This window comes from Pituophis catenifer, unplaced genomic scaffold (assembly GCF_029215685.1).
Source record: "Pituophis catenifer annectens isolate HBS135680 unplaced genomic scaffold, rPitCat1.0.hap2 SCAF_13, whole genome shotgun sequence".
Taxonomy (NCBI): domain Eukaryota; kingdom Metazoa; phylum Chordata; class Lepidosauria; order Squamata; family Colubridae; genus Pituophis; species Pituophis catenifer.
The window spans coordinates 6,534,800-6,553,282 of NW_027256893.1; the positions used below are offsets into that span (position 1 = coordinate 6,534,800).

The 18,483-nt window shown below is 42.6% G+C and overlaps 1 protein-coding gene across 5 annotated transcripts in view; it reads right to left on the bottom strand.

Annotated features, from left to right (window-relative positions):
- The window catches only part of BBS2 (Bardet-Biedl syndrome 2), a 47,985-nt gene extending 42,400 nt beyond the window's left edge, over positions 1 to 5,585 (bottom strand). For all 5 annotated transcript variants that reach the window (XR_011600987.1, XR_011600988.1, XM_070952713.1 and 2 more), the window contains exons 1-2: positions 5,427 to 5,585; positions 3,723 to 3,950 (exon numbers count right to left, since the gene is read on the bottom strand). Coding sequence is in view for 3 of the 5 variants with exons in the window: in XM_070952713.1 (XP_070808814.1) it covers positions 3,723 to 3,950; positions 5,427 to 5,543 (345 nt within the window). In the remaining 2 variants the exon portion in view is untranslated. The remainder of the gene's footprint in view (positions 1 to 3,722; positions 3,951 to 5,426) is intronic.
- Between the last annotated feature and the right edge of the window lie 12,898 nt (positions 5,586 to 18,483).

The window sequence follows — 18,483 nt, forward strand, 5'->3', positions numbered from 1 at the left end:
TTTCACTTCGGATTTGGTCCCATAAAATAATACTGTATTAGGGCATACTAAATACGGTATAATAAATACACCTAAAAGATAAATTGCTAGTTACTCCAAACACAGATAAAACCTTCCTCTAGAACCGTGATGGCGAACCTGTGGTACGGGTAGCCATATCTGTGGGCACAGGAGTGTTGCCCTAGCTTAGCTCCAGTGCACATGCGCGTGCCGGCCAGCTGATTTTCGGGCCTTCCGGGTCCACCACAAGTCAGGAAACGGGCTGTTGAGGGCCTCCTGAGGGCCTCCGGAGGGGATGAGGAAGGCCATTTTTGTCCTCCCCAGGCTCCTGGAAAGGCTCTGCAGCCTGGGGAGGGTGAAAAACAGGCCTTCCGGTCCCACCGTGCCATCGCATGCCAATAGCGGGGGAAGCGGGGGTCGCATTCACATGTGCAGGGAGGCATGGCAAAATGAATTATGGGTGTGGGCATGTGTGCGCGCGACCCCCCTGTGCTCCCCCCGCTTTTGGCACGTGATGGCAAAAAGGTTAGCCATCCCTGCTCTAGAACAAGGAGATAGTCAATTTCAAAGAAAATAATTAACATCTAGATTATAGTTAGCCACCTATAATAAAAGCTGAATCTGCAGGATGTTGAGGCATATTAGTTGTTTCCTACTTCAACACCCACCCTCTCCAAAAAACGATGACTTCCTTAAGCCAAGAAAACAACAATAGTACCTGCTTCCCCCCCCCCAAACAGCGGAAAACTGTCATCGACTTTTCACTATTTAAATCCAACGTCATTCCTGATCTCTCTACTATATTCAGGCTAGTTGAAAACACAGTTACAGATGGTCCTCGACCTACGACCAATTGAGCCCAAAATTTCCATTGCTGAACGGGACATTTGTTGAGTGAATTTTGCCCCATTTGAGGAGCTTTCTTGCCACAGCTGTTAAGTGAATCACTGCAGTTGTTAAGCTAATAACACTGCTGTTAAGTGAATCTGGCTTAAAGTGGATCACACGACCTTGGGATACTGCAACTGACATAAATACAGGCCAGTTGCCAAGCAGCCAAATTGTGATCACGTAACCATGGGGATGCCACAATGGTGTGAAATGATCGTAAGTCACTTTTTTCAGTGCTGTTGTAACTTCGAACGGTCGTTAACTGAATTGTTGTAAGCCGAGGACTGCCTATGTTGCCATGTTTTGTTTGGGGAGGAATATGCTGTGGCCCATCAGCGGCCTGTGCAGCTAGTAGCTGATTCCGACAGTGAGGAGGCTGGTGTGGTGCTGCGCCAGCAGCCTGTGCAGCTGGCGCTCAAGTCGGACAATGAGGAGGCTGGAGAAGATGTGGTGCCAGAGGCGGAGATTCAGCCAGGGCCTTCAGAACCTCCAGAAGCTCCCTTAAGTGAAGAAGAGGAAGAGGAGGAGCCTCTTCTCGATGCATGGGCACGCAGAGTGGCCAAAAGGCAGGAGTGGCTCCTCAGGAGGAGGTCTCCTCGAGAGTAAGGCTTGGGGCTAATTGGCCACTCCCTTAGCCTATTTAAGGAGGAACGCCAACTGAAGCAATTTGCAGGGAACAACTTAGTTCATATACCTTCCTGTCTTGTCTTGCTTATCTTATCAGCTTCCTGCAAATTGCTTCTGGGCTTTCTGTCAATCCTAGTAAGATTATGATTATTTATTCTTTGGATTCTTGTAGACTAAGAAAGTTAATTAACAGCCTTTGTTTGAAAAAGACTTATTTAATTTAGTAAACTAAGGTTTGTACAGACTTTGTGTGTGCTGCGTTCTTTGGGGTCCGTAGCTGAGGCAGAACAGAATATTACTGAGTTGAGGGAAATAGGACTTCTATTTGAAAAGCTTACATTTCCAAATACGTTGCGGATGGAGCTATAATTCATTGTAATTCGTGTGTCAGTCCTTAGTTCTCCAAAATCCCTCAAAATCACATCGCTAAAAGAGAACCCAAATTCACACACCGGAGTTTCCTGCTATTCACAGGGCATTTCCAAGCAGGCAAAGAGGCCATGCATTATGGAAACTCTGATTCTGATACAAAATTCTATTTTATTGAAGTTGCAGAATTTAACCATTTCATGATAATATCCAAGCAATGAGCAAGCGATGGACCCACTTTGCATTTCCTGGAAAGTAGATTTGTTTCACAGGAGAGAGAATATGTGTAGCTCAGAATTGAACTGGGCAGTCTGAGTTTGGTTGTCTGCTTCCAGACATTTCACTACCCAATTAGGCAACATTATCAATGCAAGTGAGGGTGGGGTTTGCTCCCTGTTCATATACAGTGGCTTACCCTACCAGACCACTAGGAATCACTAGGAAATTCCTGGAAGCTTGGCATTCAAAGCATCTATCAATAGAAACATAGAAATAAATCATATTTACACAGCATTCAAGACAATAAAACAAGCTAAGAAGGAAACAAAATGACCTGGACATATCAAAGAGCCAACACCCAGATAAATAGGAATTAACACCAAGCAAACAAACAGAAAACAATACTCTAATCAATGAACTACCAAGGAGAAAACCACATTCACATCAACACTGGCAGAGCTAACTATTTTTATATAAATAGGGAGTAAACCAGTGGTGAAATCTGAAATCTGGATGCGCATGCGAGCCGTGCGCCAAATGTGAGCTGCGCACACGCAGTGCGCACCAAAAAGAGGCTTGGGAAGGTAAGTAGAACAGCGTGAGAGGGGTAATCAGCTGTGGCGTGCGATCGTGGGAACCTTTTTAAAAACTTTTTAAAAGCACTTTTTACTACCAGCTTGGGTGAATAGGTAGTACAAAATGCTTTTAAAAGATAAAAAAAAGGCTCCGACGATCACAGCTGTGCCGCGCGATCATCAGAACCTTTTTTTACCTTTTAAAAGCATTTTTTACTACCAGTTCGGGTGAATAGGTAGTAAAAAAATGCTTTAAAAATGTAAAAAAAAGGCTCCAACGATCGCGCAGCTCAGCTGATCGTCAGAACTTCTTTTTTTTACATTTTTTACTACCGGTTAGGCGAACCAGTAGCATTTTTTACTGCAGATTCGGGCGAACCGGCCCGAACCATTAGCATTTCACCTCTGGAGTAAATGCCATACTCACACTAATGATGTTACTTAGTTGGGTTTTGAAACATTTGCAACAAAAAATTAAGCCCAGACAGCACCAAGCATCCCAGAGAGTTGTATATTTTGAAAGAGAGAATGTAAGCTACCTGGACAGGCGAGAGACTACAATATTCTGAAACTTCTCAGAAGTTTTTCAGTAGAACAACCAATAATGCTGGATGTCTTCTTTAATTTAGTCTGCCCTTGACTTACTGCTTTCCTTTAATGAACAGTGACGAATCTTTGAGGCAAAGATGAGTTCTCATTTAAGAAGGTAACTTTCAAGAACAAAATCTATGTTTAGAAACGTTTCCCGACATTGGTGAAAGGATTTCAGGATGATGTTAGGTGAGACAGTGAAAGCGTGATCATTTCATCGATTCAAATGACACCATCCAGATATCCTTTCACCAATAATTAGTGATGGAAACCTTCTAGGAAGCCTCCACATTTTCTGCAGTTTATCATTTTTTCCTGTATACGAAATATGTGAAACGGAAAGAAGGTAAATTTAAAGTTAAATTCAGTGATGGTGTATTCGAGCACCGTAACAATTTAAAAATTCAGCTCTTGATGTGTAATCCTGGGGGAAAACAAAAACGAACTCACCCCAGCATAAAACAAATCAGCATTGTTGTGTACATCATATGCCAACAAACTAGTCCGCGTGCCAACTAGGAGGGAATCACAGCCAAGATCAGGGTTCAACAATCCTGCAGTCAAACAACTGACGGCTTCATTGATGTTCAGCAAAGAAATATCAGCATCCTGGTTACTTAGTGCCAAGCGGTTTGTACTCGTGTGCTGGCCACGTCCATGAGGATTGTGAATAAAAACCTGTTGGTATTAAACAAAGCAATAGCAGCAATACAAATCCTTTCCTGATCAATTCCACAAGTCACAATAATTCCAAAATGATGTAAGACTCCAATGTATTCCTATTTATCAAGTATCCCCAATTGATAAGAGTCTAGGTAGCAACCTGCTTATCCTTGAGAGATAGAAGTCCTCTGAAGGAGGACAGCCAGAAACCATAGGCTTCATCAGGGAGCAAAGATTTGGTTGCAGGTCAAAGGAGAATTCAGTAGATAACTTCTCTTTGAGGAATAGTGTCCACCTCTATAGGCATCACTCCATAGTAGATACACAGTTCCACAGAGTGGGAAGAGATCTTGAAGGCCTTCTATTTTTTTTTAATAATAATAATAATAATAATAATAATTATTATTATTATTATTATTATTATTATTATTATTATTATTATTATTATTATTTATTGGTTAATCTTTAGTGAGATTCACAGCCTTTGAGGCTGGTTAATAGCTCAGCAGCTCGAGTCCTAACCAAGGACCTAGGAACTGTTAAGGTATCGTCGGAGGATGTAAGCTGTTCCGAGTAAGGTGGTTTTTTGTAGAGTCAAAATGTTCAAGTCCGGCAAATTTAGAATTTCTAAATAGCGGGGTAGCCCTTTGGGTATTGCTCCATCATCATCATCATCATCATCATCATCATCATTATTATTATTGTTGTTGTTGTTGTTGTTGTTACATAAAATGACATTAGAAGACATACAACATATATATATATATATATATATATACCCTTTTAACAGCTATTTCATAATGATCTAGTATTTACATTTTCTCCCTTTTCCCTTTATATTATTCCAGTTTCTTCTTGTCTCCTCTCTTTTAATTACAGTATATTTATTATTATTAAGACCCCTATTAACTTATGGAGCCTATGCACCAAAGACAAATTCCTTGTGTGTCCTATCACACTTGGCCAATAAAGAATTCTGTTCTGTTCTGTTCTGTATCCTATATCCTATATCCTATCCTATCCTACTCTGTTCTTCATTATTCTATTCTATTCTATTCTATTCTATTCTATTCTATTCTATTCTATTCTATTCTATTCATTCCGTATTCTCTCTCTATTCTCTCTCTATTCTATTTCTATTCTATTCTTCATTCCATTATTCTATTCTATTCTATTCTATTCTATTCTATTCTATTCTATTCTATTCTATTCTATTCTATTCTATTCTATGTTTTTTTTAATAAAATGTGCACTGTAATCTGCATAAACATAGGATTTATATTTATTTTGAGTCGGGAATAAACAGGTCAATACCAACGCAGGCGGAGGAATTACCATCGACATCAAATTGCCTCCCCACCCCCCCGCCCAGGGAGAGTCGGCGGGGCCGCAAAGTGAGGCATGGAGTGGAGGGCGCCCGTGCAAAGCCGGGGCCTCCCCCCCCTCCGGTGCGCTCTCCAAGTCCCCCGGGGGTGGAGTCCGTCAGGCTACCTTGCCGGCCTGCGTGGCCGCCGTCAAACATGGGTGGGTCCCGTCGTACCTGCCCAGCGCCACGCCGCGGGGCAGGATTTTGTGGTTGAGCTTCAGGCTGAAGACCGGCACGAGCATGGCGGCGGCAAAGTCGTCGTCGTCGTCGGAGGCCGGCCTGGGCCTCTCCGGGCGGCCCACGAAGCGAGGGAAGGATCCGTTGCTATGGAAACCGCAGCAGGCCGCAAGCCGGGCCTGCGAGGAAGAGGCGGAAGGAAAGCAGCCTCTCTCTCGCGGGCGCTAAAGTAATACGCGCACCCGTCTGTCCCTTCTCGAAATACTACTCCCATAACCCCCCTGCCGGCCGCGGAAGATGGGAGTTGTAGTCCGGGAGCGGCCAGACCGGTGCCTGCATCGCAGCCCGGAGAAGATGGAGGTGGATTCAGCCCCTTCCGCTCTCCCATTTTGAAAGAGTTCAGGATTCCTAGCGTGGAGAAAGTTAGTTGGGCCTGGTTTGGATTCGCTGTTTTGGAAAGAACCGATTGGGGTTGTTTTCTCTGCAGAGAGCAGCAACAACGTCGTGATTGTCAAGGCCCAGCCTGGGAGTCGCTGGGATGGGAGGCCACGCAAAAATCCTACCCCAAAATGAGGATTAACATGCATGCATGCATGTACATGCACGACCAAGGCAGAGCTTTTGTGCTATCCTCAGCAGAGGGCAGCCTGCAGCTGAGTTTGAAATTGCTGAGCGGGGCTAGATCTGGTTTGAGCTTGGATGGAGCACCACCAGGAAATCCTACAGGTCACGGTGCACTGGGAGAAATCTACCAGAAGAAGACAATGGCAAGCTATTTGAGTGCTGCTGCCTTGAAAAGTGTGTTTTTGCATGCACGAAGACCTCCAAGATACCCTCCACCGGATTCAACTAGCCCTGATTTAGAATTTATAGGATGCTTGGATGGAAGGGTTGTAAAACAGATTCAGAAAAGTAAACATGGCCAATCCTGACATCTTACTTTCAAAAGCTATACTACTGGCATGTCTATGTGCAACTCAAGGGTATCAAAAGATTCAGCAGATGGGAATAGCAGCATCAGCTCCCATCATGAAGTCCTACAGCTAAAGGCTAACTCTATAATAGCATTGTTTTCTTTTGGTGAGCAGTATCTGGGGGCAATGTTTCTCAGTCTTGGGTATTTTAAGATGTGTGGACTTCAACTCCCAGAATTCCCTAGCCAGCATTCCTGGCTGAGGAATTCTGGGAGTTAAAAGTTACATATCTTAAAAGTGGCCAAATTTGAGGAACACTGGATTATAGTCTCCCATCTAAGTGCTAAACAGGTCTGAGATCAGCCTAGATTCCCAGAATTCTTCAGCCAGCCATGTTGGTTGGTGAATTCTGGGAGCTGAAATCCACACTTCTTAAAATTGCCATGATTGAGAAACATCGCTCTGGTTGGGGAAAGGGAATTCATTATTTATTTGATAACCAAATTTATATCGCCACCCATCTCACTGAAGGTGACTCTGGATATGTGACAATAAAAAGAACAATTGTACGTCACCCAAAAAAGAATACAGCACCCATTGTCAGATACTTTTGAACTGCTACTCTCAGCAGCCCCACCCAGAATCACCAATAATTAAATATTCTGGGGGTGGGATGAAAATAGTGTTATTCCCAGCAAGAAACATTGGACATAACATAAAATTGGAGGACTGGGAAAAAGTGTGGGAAAATAATTATAACAAAATCAGTGGCTTATAAAGAGAACCAGTACAAAATGTGGTATAGATAGTATCTGGCCCCTTTGAGATTAGCAAAAATGTATTCGAATGTAAGTCCAACTTGCTGGAAGTGCAAACAGGCACAGGGCACTTTTTTCCATGTCTGGTGGCTTTGCCCAAAAATTAGGAAGTATTGGGAAAAAATAAGGATTTGGCTAATAGAAATAACGTCAGAAAAAATAGAACTCAAACCAGAATTTTTTTTACTAGGGATTATTAAAGAAAATTATAAAAAAGAAATAAAGTATTTAATACTACATATAATCACTGCGGCCAGATTGGTGTTAGCTCAATTTTGAAAAACTGATCAACTGCCAACAGAACAACTGATAATCCAAAAAATCTATAATTGTGTGGAAATGGATAAATTAACATTCGAATTGAAAGATAAGGCAGACTCAAAATATTATATAGCATGGAATAGATGGTATAATTGGATAAATAGGAGAAATGAAGGCAAATGTAAAATTCTGAGTTATTCCCGCTACACACCCCTATGCTATAGTCTCCACCAGCAATCTTACCGGTCTTAACTCCTGGTTTCTAAGAAATTATCAATTGATTAATTAATTAAACATGTATGAAAGAGAAGAGTTCCTCGTGGTAGCAACTTTCATCTTGCAGAATATGGATATTCCTGAGCTATTCCCCTCCACCCCATGCATTACTCCACAAGGCTTACAGTGTGATACAATTAGGGTTGGTCACCAAGACGAGAGGTTTATCTTCTGAGCTTTTGGATTTGTGCTGGAGCCCATCCTTGGGGAACTTTCTCTTTACCAGAATGTGGTAGAGAGAAGCTCCCTGAGAATTGGATCTATCATGAGTCTGAAAGCTCAGAAGACTAAACCTCCGGTCCCAGTGACCGACACATACTGGATCCTATGTGAAGGCCACGATGTAAAAAAGATGTTGAGACTCTAGAAAGAGTGCAGAGAAGAGCAACAAAGATGATTAGGGGACAGGAGGCTAAAACATGAAGAACAGCTGCAGGATCTGGATTTGTCTAGTTTGATGAAAAGAAGGACTAGGGGTGACATGATAGCAGCCTTCCAATATCTCTGGGGCTGCCACAAAGAAGAGGGAGTCAAGCTATTCTCCAAAGCACCTGAGGGTAGAACAAGAAGCAATGGATGGAAACTAATCAAGGAGAGAAGCAACTTAGAACTAAGGAGATTTCCTGACAGGTAGAACAATTAACCAGTGGAACGACTTGCCTCCAGAAGTTGTGAATGCTCCAACACTGGAAGTTTTTAAGAAGATGTTGGATAATCATTTGTCTGAAGTGGTGTAGGGTTTCCTACCTAAGCAGGGGGTTGGACTAGAAGACCTCCAAGGTCCCTTCCAACTCTGTTATTCTATATTCTAAGGTCATTACAGGGAAGGTTTGCTCCGTTCGCCATACTCAGTATCTTCAATGGGTACTTTTCCTCAAACTTAATTCAGTTTGATTACTTTGGAAAAGCCTCTTCATCATCTTTTCTTTCCCAGATGATAAGAGATTTCTCAGGAAACCAACCAAAACAGCAGCTAGTTTCACTAGCTTTGGCATAGTCACATTTCTTGTTCTGCTTGTCTGCAACAATTCCTATAGAAAGTACAGTAATATACCTTCAAGGGTTCTTTCCCTCCCAAAATGATAAAATATTCCATTCCTCTGCCAAAAAAAATTCCCTTTTTGTAGTCAAACGTACAGTCTGTGACCGTAATAAAAATGATTAATATTGTGTAATTTAGATGCTGCTTTTTCTGGGCTCTGTAATCTGTAATTATTGTCGTGATTTATATATATATATATAATTGAATTTATATATCGCCCTACTCCCGAAGGACTCAGGGCGGTGAATAGCCAAAAGATAAAGTACATATAATACAAACTTTAAAAACAATTAAAAAATACATTAAATAATTTGGCCCACAAATTTAAAACACCCCTATTTTAAAACAAATTTAAAATTACCAGTTAAAAGGGAAGTTAGGCCAGGCCAGCCTGTTGAAATAAAAAAGTCTTGAGGGCACAGCGGAAAGTGCGCAAATCTGGGATCCCCCATATCTCTGGGGGGAGCTCGTTCCAGGTGGCAGGTGCCCCCACAGAGAAGGCCTCCCCCTGGGGGCCGCCAGTCGACACTGTTTGACCGACGGCACCCTGAGGAGCCCTTCTCTATGGGAGCGCACTGGTCGGTGAGAGGCTACTGGTGGCAGAAGGCAGTCTCGTAGATACCCCAGTCCTAAGCCATGGAGCACTCTAAAGGTGCTAACCAAAACCTTGAAGCGCACCCAGAAGACCACCGGGAGCCAGTGTAGCTCGCACAGGAGAGGAGTCACATGGGAGCGCCACATCGCTCCCGTCACCACCCGCGCGGCCGCATTCTGGACCAATTGGAGCCTTCCACTGTCCATTCCACCTGTGTTATTCTGTTGTGTGTGGTGTCCAGTGCTCTTGTAAATCTGCCTTCCCAATGTGGTGTCTGATTGGGACATGATGAAATCACAATGTCTACAACACAACATTGTAGTTTCCCCATTAAAAAGGACAACTTTTCTGCCATTATTCACATGGTTACCAGCATTTGGTTCCTTTACTAAACAGATTTCCAAACCCAGCCAAAGGATTAATAAAAAATGATCACGGATTTAAAAGCCACCCAATACTCTGTAGAAGAAGTTCATTTTGTGCTCAGGCAGCTTTTCATGCAAAAGCTTTTGGCCCATTCTTAGAGAAAGTAATTTTAGACCTCCAGGATCGGGATGCAACTCTAGAGGACAATACAATATACTCTGATTAGTGTTCCTGTTTTCCCTTCTTAGTCAGATCCACAAAGTACAGGCAGTCCTCAGCTTACTTCCCACAAGCCCAAAAAATTTGTTGCTAAGTGAAACATTTGTGAAGTGAATTTTGTCCCATTTTACGACCTTTTGTGCCACAATTGTTAAGTGAATCACTTAAGTTGTTAAGTTAATGACACAGTTGTGAAGCAAAATCTGGCTCCCCCCCCACTGACTTTGCTTGTCATAAGGTCTCAAAAGGCATGACCCCAGGACAATGCAATCATCATAAATATGAGTCTGTTGCGAAGCATCCAAATTTTGATTACATGGCCATGGGAATGCTGCAAGGGTCATAATTGAAAAAACGCTCATAAGTCTTTTTCAGTGCCATTGTTACTTTGAACCAGAGGTGGGTTTCAGCAGGTTATGACCAATTCTGGAGAACCGGTAGCGGAAATTTTGAATAGTTCGGAGAACCGGTAGTAAAAATTCTGACTGGCCCCGCCCCCATCTATTCTCTGCCTCCCAAGTCCCAGCTGATCAGGCGGAAATGGGGATTTTGCAGTAACCTTCCCCTGGATTGGGGAGGGAATGGAGATTTTACAGTATCCTTCCCCCGCCACGCCCACCAAACCATGCCATGCCTACCAGAGCCACACCCACAGAACCGGTAGTAAAAAATTTTGAAACCCACCACTGCTTTGAACAGTCACTAAATAAGATGTTACGAAGTGGAGGACTACCTGTAGCTCAGGGGTGGGTCTTACTTATTTTTACTACCAGTTTGCAGTGGGGCCACGTGCGCGCATGCGCTTCTGCACAGAAGCTTCCTGATGACGTTGGGGTTGGTGGGTGGAGCCTCCCACCAGTTTTACTACCGGTTCTATAGAACCGGTCCAAACCGGGGGCAACCCACCACTGCTGTAGTTGATATATCATCACAGACACCTCTAGGGATACCAGATAAGAGATGCTCGTTTGTGGTACTTAAAACAGAATTGATGTTGAGATTTTCAATCTCTGTGAAAATGTGAAGTCAGGCCATATCCTGACGCTGTTCAGCCTCTGTCCTGCAGGGGCATGGAGTTGAAAGCCATCTAAAAAATAAAAAATCAAATGCCCAAAACAGAAATATTGTATTTTTCCTCTCAACCCACACTTGGAAGAAGAGACTGCACAAATAACAGGCAAGTTGGAGATTTGAACGGAGCTGCATTTGCACAAGCTTATAAAATCATAGCGACATAAAACATTTATCTTCCAGTTACCAGACATCAATCCTCCATGTTGGGCGGGGGGGGGCAACAGGTACGGCAGGATGGACTGACATAAATGACATGAGAAACTGGTATCTTGCCAATCCTCCTCAGATGTGATAGACTTAATTCTTACACAAAGCACAGTGCCAATGTTGCAAATAGGGAGTGACTATTGGCCACGTGATCATATGCCATGCTCAGACAGATAAGTTATAAACCTTGTGGTTGCATTCATATTAGATGCTAAAATTCATAATTTCCTTTAGTGCTTTAATCTGTCTCTCACACAGACACACACACATGCGCACCCCTGACTTAAGGCGTGTCTCCATGTCTTGTACAGACCCAGAAAACTGAACCACTTGGGAAAGTTTTTGGACTAAAACAAGCATCTCCATTCATTCAGGACCTGAATTGGTAGGGACGTGGTGGCTCAGTGGCTAAGTCGCTGAGCTTGTCGATCGAAAGGTCGGCAGTTCAGCGGTTTGAATCCCTAGCGCCGCGTAACGGGGTGAGTTCCCGTGACTTGTCCCAGCTTCTGCCAACCTAGCAGTTCGAAAGCATGTATAAAAAAATGCAAGTAGAAAAATAGGGACCACCTTTGGTGGGAAGGTAACAGCGTTCCGTGCGCCTTTGGTGTTAAGTCATGCCGGCCACTTGACTACGGAGACGTCTTCGGACAGCGCTGGCTCTTCAGATTTGAAATGGAGATGAGCACCACCCCCTAGAGTGGGAACGACTAGCACATATGTGCGAAGGGAACCTTTACCTTTACTTTACTTTACCTTACTGATGCAAAATTGGGACACACAAATATGGTGGATGCCCACTGGAATTAATCTTGGTGTCAGTGTACATGTATAGAACTGACTAAAGTACAGGTAGTCCCTGATTTACAACAATTCGTTTACTGTTCAAAGTTATAACAGCACTGAAAAAAGTGACTTATTACCGTTTTTCACACTTACAACCATTGCAGCATCCCCATGGGCACATGATCAAAATTCAGACACTTGGCAACTGACTCATACTTATGACAGTTGAAGTGTCCCGGGATCACATGATCCATTTTTGCGACCTTCTGACAAGCAAAGCCAATGGTACCTACTGAAGAAGTTGGGAGTTGAAGTCCATCCTACTAAAAGTTGCCAAGATTAAGAAACTCTGGTTTAAAGTGATCATTTTTCTTTCCGACTCTTTAAAAGAAAAGGGAGATCTAATTATGGAAGGAAATAATGCACTGTGCTACAGCTGGTGTTTTGTGAAAAGATGATTCTATGTCAAAACCTTCACCTTCACCTTAATGCTGAACAATATCTTAAAGTCGGTAAAATATTAGGGACTAGATTTGAAAATATGAGACTGAATGATTTATTATTCTCCACAGCAAGGGAAGCTGAGATGGTTAAAATGTTTCTTTTATCCAAATAAGAGATTCTATTTAATTTTCTCTCTAGTTCGAAATTGCTTCCGGATTTTGTGTTTGCAATGAGGGGGAAAAAATGAAATTTTGATTCTGTTTTTGTAAACAAGGCAGGGTTATTGTTATAGAAATGGCTTGTTCATACTGTTGTGTAAAAGCAAAAAGTTGTAGTTGTAATGTTGTTACCTTTGACTGTGCCAAAGAGAGTCTGAAGTTGGTGCCTTTTTCCTTTTTTTCTCCCATTACACTATACCCCCTCTTTTCCCCTTCCTCTCTTCTTACTTTTCCATGGTTTTTTTTCCCCTTTGTATTTTATACTTTGATAAACTAAGTTTTAACAAAACCTTCACCTTATTTGTGTTATCCATAGAGTGGCCCAACGAGTTTAACTCGGTTAGTTAAAGATCTCGGTGGCTGCATTTGCACATAACAAGCTCAACTTGATTATGTTTAATCTCAGTTAAAATTACTGTGATACAGCATGGTGGATAATCTCCACTTGTTTGGTTATTTTAGGTTTCCCTGGCTTGTAGGAAGGTAGAAAATGAGTCAATGGATGCAGTAACCAAGTTCTGTGGGTTCTGAAACGGTATCCCTTACATGGTTTAGTCCACACTGTATCTTGAGTTTTTTTCTTCTTGATACAAGTGTCTGAATCTTACAAGCACAGACAAGCATCTGCTTAGCACTAGGAGCTTTTTATTTTGCTGGCTCTCAAAAGCTTGTCTCTAATTCAGAAAATTACCAAGCAGCAAAAAAATGTAACATCAACCTCCTGTTCTGCAAGGTTTGGCAACCTCGGGGCAGATATTACTCAGAAGAAGGAGGTTTTGCGGGTTTCGGTTCTCCTCACCTGACAGAGAGCATCATCTCAAAGAAATGGCTCATAAAACCACAAGATGGAAGTTCTGAGAGAGCTGTGTGTTGCTTCACCGACTCTTCCCAGGAATAACGTTCTTCCCAGGAGCTAAAAACATACGAAGTACAGTTGCAGAAATTGGGTATGTCTAGTTCAGGGGTCAGCAACCTGTGGCTCTGGAGCCGCATGTGGCTCTTTCACCCCTCTGCTGCGGCTCCCTGTCATTCAAAATATGCGTCACAACCAAAAGTGTGCGACACCAGCTGGCACGTGATTTATGGAGTTTTTCAACCCCTGGTAGGCCAGCCACGGATAAATCCAAGAAAAGAAAAGTTTCAGAAGAAAACAGAATGTTTAATTCAACTACATATGCTAGTTTTGTGGCCACTCAACAAATCGTAAGCCACAGGAAGGATTTTGTGACTCCCGGTGTTTTCTTTTCTGTGGGAAATGGGTCCAAATGGCTCTTTGAGTGTCTTAAGTTTGCACACCCCTGGTCTAGTCTAATGAAAAGAAGGATCGGGGGTGACAGGATAGCAGTCTTCCAATATTTTAAGGATCTGCAAACAAAGAAGAAGCAGGGCAAGAAATAATGGATGGAAACTTATCAAGGAGAGATCCAACCTACCAGATTCTGGAACAGCTTTGTTCCCTTATGCCATCCGTCTGGTAAACTCAAAAGATTCGTTTTTCTCACCAAAAAAATGTATACATCCAAACTAGACTGTGTTGTTTCTCTGTGTCATATGATATACAGTAGTGACCAAAATTGTGGAAAACTTTTGGGAAAAGTGTATTTTTGAGGTTTGATGGCTAATAACACCACTTTTTTTTTGGGGGGGGGAGTTTCAAGATAATCGTATTCCACTCCTGGAATGGCCTGGGAATAGCCCAGACCTTCACCCAATTGAAACTCTATGGAGCCGACTAAAGAAACTGGTTAGTTAGAAGCGACCCAGCAATAAAACCCAGTCATTCCATCTTGGCTTCACATTATAACAGCTGCAGAGCTAAAAGACTTGGTTCACTCCATGGGAAGACGTTGTAAGGTCGTAATTCATGCTAAAGGTTACCCAACTAAATATTAATTGACACGGTGATCATTTTTGTATATCTCGTTTTTTCTACGGGGATCATTTTTGTATAAAAGTTATTGCATTGCATTCTTGATTAAATTCTCTTTCCATTGATATATAATTTTATGGTACTACTCCAAAAAAAAAAAGTGGTGTTATTAGCTAGTTTTAGAAAATACACTTTTCCCAAAAGGTTTCCACAATTTTGGCCACAACTGTATGTGAGTATATATATGTAATTTTATATTTATTTATTTATTTATCTTGTCATGTTTATGTAGTGCAAAATTGGAGGTGGTGACCCTTTGAGAGCTGTATGCAACAAAATTTCATTTCTAATGTATGTCGATTAGTATACATTCAAAGTGACTAATAAAGTCCTATTCTATTCTATTCTATTCTATTCTATTCTATTCTATTCTATTCTATACTCTACCCTACCCTACCCTACCCTACCCTACCCTACCCTACTCTACTCTACTCTAAACCTAGAACTAAGGAGAAATTTCCTGACAGTGAGAATAAAATAAACCTTTAAAGCGCTCCATGGCTTAGGGCCGTAGTATTTACGAGACCGCCTTCTGCCGCCAATAGCCTCCCACCGGCCAATTCACTCACACAGAGTGGGCCTCCTCAGGGTGCCGTCAGCCAGACAATGTCGGCTGGCGACCCCCAGGGGGAGAGCCTTCTCTGTGGCGGCACCTGCCCTCTGGAACAACCTACCCCCAGAGATACACACGATACCAGACCTCCGGACTTTTCGTCGGGCCCTGAAAACACACTTATTCCATCTAGCCGGGCTGGCTTGACCCCATCCTTACAGTTTTAAATTTATAATTGGTTTTAATTGGGTTATTTTAAATTGACAGCCAAAAGTATTTAATGTTTTTTAAATTGTTTTTAAATTTTATATGTTGTATTTTTACCATGGCTGTTCACCGCCCTGAGTCCTGTTGGAGAAGGGCAGTATACAAATTAAATAAATAAATAAATAAATAAATAAATAAATAAATAAATTAATAATAATAATAATAATAATAATAATAATAATAATAATAATAATAATAATAATAAAAATAAAAATAACCAGTGGCATGGTTAAACCATGGCCAAACATAGAATTATAGGGTTGGAAGGGACTTTGGAGGTCTTTTTATCCAGCCCCCTACTCAAGGCCTTATATACCATTGCAGTCAAATGGTTGTTTTTTAAAAAATCTCCAGTGATGGGGCACCCATAACTCTGAGAGGTAAGCTATTGATAAAACATGTAATGATTAAACTCTGTTTAGGAGGCCTCCAACACTGGGGCCCATATTACAAATTTGGAATTTTTGGAAGATGTTGGAGGCGCTCTCTCAAAATTGTTGTGCTGTTGTGAGAAGGGCAGTCGTCTTTTTGATGCCAACGGGCCCCCCGTTTCCAAGAGGCAAAATGTTGAGGCTGCTTCTCAAGAGCTTCTCAAGAATTTGGTCTTCCGGGCACGCTTCCAAAGAATGCTCTCTGTGTTGGAGCAATTTGCCAGTTTTATTGTCTAATTATAAGACCGGGTACAACATGGAGCCTACAAGGCAACAAAGAAGGTGTCTCCACTGATTCATTGGTGCCCAGGAGTCCACAATGCCAGTTCCTGCCCTATTTGAATGAGTTCTAATTCCGTTGGCATTCATTACAGGTAGTCCTCAGCTTACAACATTTCTGTCAGGGTTAGGGTTAGAGTTCCTCAAAGAATAGCTTTATTGGATATACAGTATCATATTGGCACAAATCTGGTGAAAACCGACTCTGAAGATTCCTGCAAAAGTTTCCCCCTCAACCCCAAACAATCAGTCACATGGTCCAATCAAGGCGCTGTCTGGTTGCCTTGGTGACATCACTCCTCCTTCCTCCGGCCAGGTGCGAGAACGTCCTTGGTTCCCAAGAGAAAGTATTTTATTTTGGCTACAAAACCCCAGCTATCTCTAATCCCCCCCTTCCTGTCCCTCGTCCACTGTGGCAGCACTAACGCTCCAAGATGGCTTCAGCCAGGCCAGCTTCAGGGTTGACAATTTCATTTAGTGACCATTCAAAGTTACAACGGTACTGAAAAAAGTGACTGATGGCCATTTTTCACACTGATGACTGTTGCCGCATCCCCCTGGTCATGTGACTTACATTTGGACCAGGGGTGGGTTCTACTTTCCTTTACTACAGGTTCGTAATGGGAAGCTTATGTGCAGATCATCAATTATGACGTCCGGGCGGGTAGGCAGAACCTTCCACCCAGTGGTGGGTTTCAAACATTTTTACTGCCGGTTCTGTGGGTGTGGCTTGGTGGGCATGGCAGGGGAAGGATACTGTAAAATCTCCATTCCGTCCCCAATCCAGGTAAGGTTACTGCAAAATCCCCATTTCCTCCCTTATTAGCTGGGACTCGGGAGGCAGAGAATAGATGGGGGCGGGGCAAGTCAGAATTTTTTCTATCGGTTCTCCGAACTACTCAAAATTTCCGCTACCAGTTCTCCAGAACTGGTCAGAACCTGCTGCAACTCACTTCTGCTCCCGCCCCTTTTACTACCGGTTCTAAAGAACCGGACAGAACCGGGAGCAACCCACCACTGATTTGGACGCTTGGCAACTGGTTCCTCTTTATGACGGTTGCCGTATCCCCGGGTCATGTGATCCCCTTTTGTGACCTTCTGACCAGCAAAGTCCATGGGGAAGCCAGATTCACTTAACAACCGTGTCACTACCTTAACAACGGCAGTGATTCGCTTAACAGCCGGGGCAGGAAAGGTCGTAAAATGGAGCAAAACTCATTTCACAAATTTCTCACTAGCGACATAAATCCTGGGCGCAATTGTGGTCGTAAATCAAGGACTGCCTGCATTTCTTAGTTTGATATGAAGACAATTTGGCTTCCCCGTTGACTTAGCTTGCCTGAAGCTGTCTGGGAAGATTATGGTGATCACACATGACCCCAGGACTCTGCAACCATTATAAATACACGTGGTTGCCAAGTGTCCAAATTTTGATCACATGAACATGGGGATGCTGCAATTGTCGTAAATGCAAGGACCGGTCATTAATCCGGTCAATACTCCAAACAATACTCCAATCAAGGGCTTTTGTTCAGCTTCAAACTGAACAAATGGTTGTTAGTCCAGAATTACTTGCAATTGTTTGTACCATTCTCCTTCTGCCAGTCTACGTCCTAAATAAAGATTTGATGGACATTTTTTATAGGACAACAGCAGAGGTGGGTTTCAGCAGGTTCTGGAGAACCGGTAGCGGAAATTTTGAGTAGTTCAGAGAACCGGTAGTAAAAATTCGGACTGGCCCGGCCCCCATCTATTCTCTGCCTCCCAAGTCCCAGCTGATTGGGAGGAAATGGGGATTTTGCAGTATCCTTCCCCTGGAGTGGGGTGGGAATGGAGATATATTGTATTCTTCCCCTGGAATGGGGTGGGAATGGAGATTTTACAGTATCCTTCCCCTGCCATGCCCACTAAGCCATGCCCACCAAGCCATGCCACGCCCACCAAGAACCGGTAGTAAAAAATTTTGAAACCCACCACTGGACAACAGCCTCCAAAGACCATTACTCATTAAATATCGTGCAATATTAAAAAAAAAAAACTTCACATAACAATTTATTCTTTTTAATGCAAGGTGCTCTGTCTGAGCAGAAAACTATGCTTCAGGGAGAACATATGGGTTTCCCCTTCTCGCCTTGATGTGTTGTCAATACAGACTGGAATTTATGTGGAATTCGATTCATCTAGGGCGCACCCCCAAGATGAAAGGAGAAAGGAGGAATTAGGAACTATAGCATCTAGATAAACTCAGGTAAACACCAAGATTAATACTAGACCAACAGTCAAGAAGTAAACACTACTCCAATCAAGGAACTACCAACTCAAGTAGTT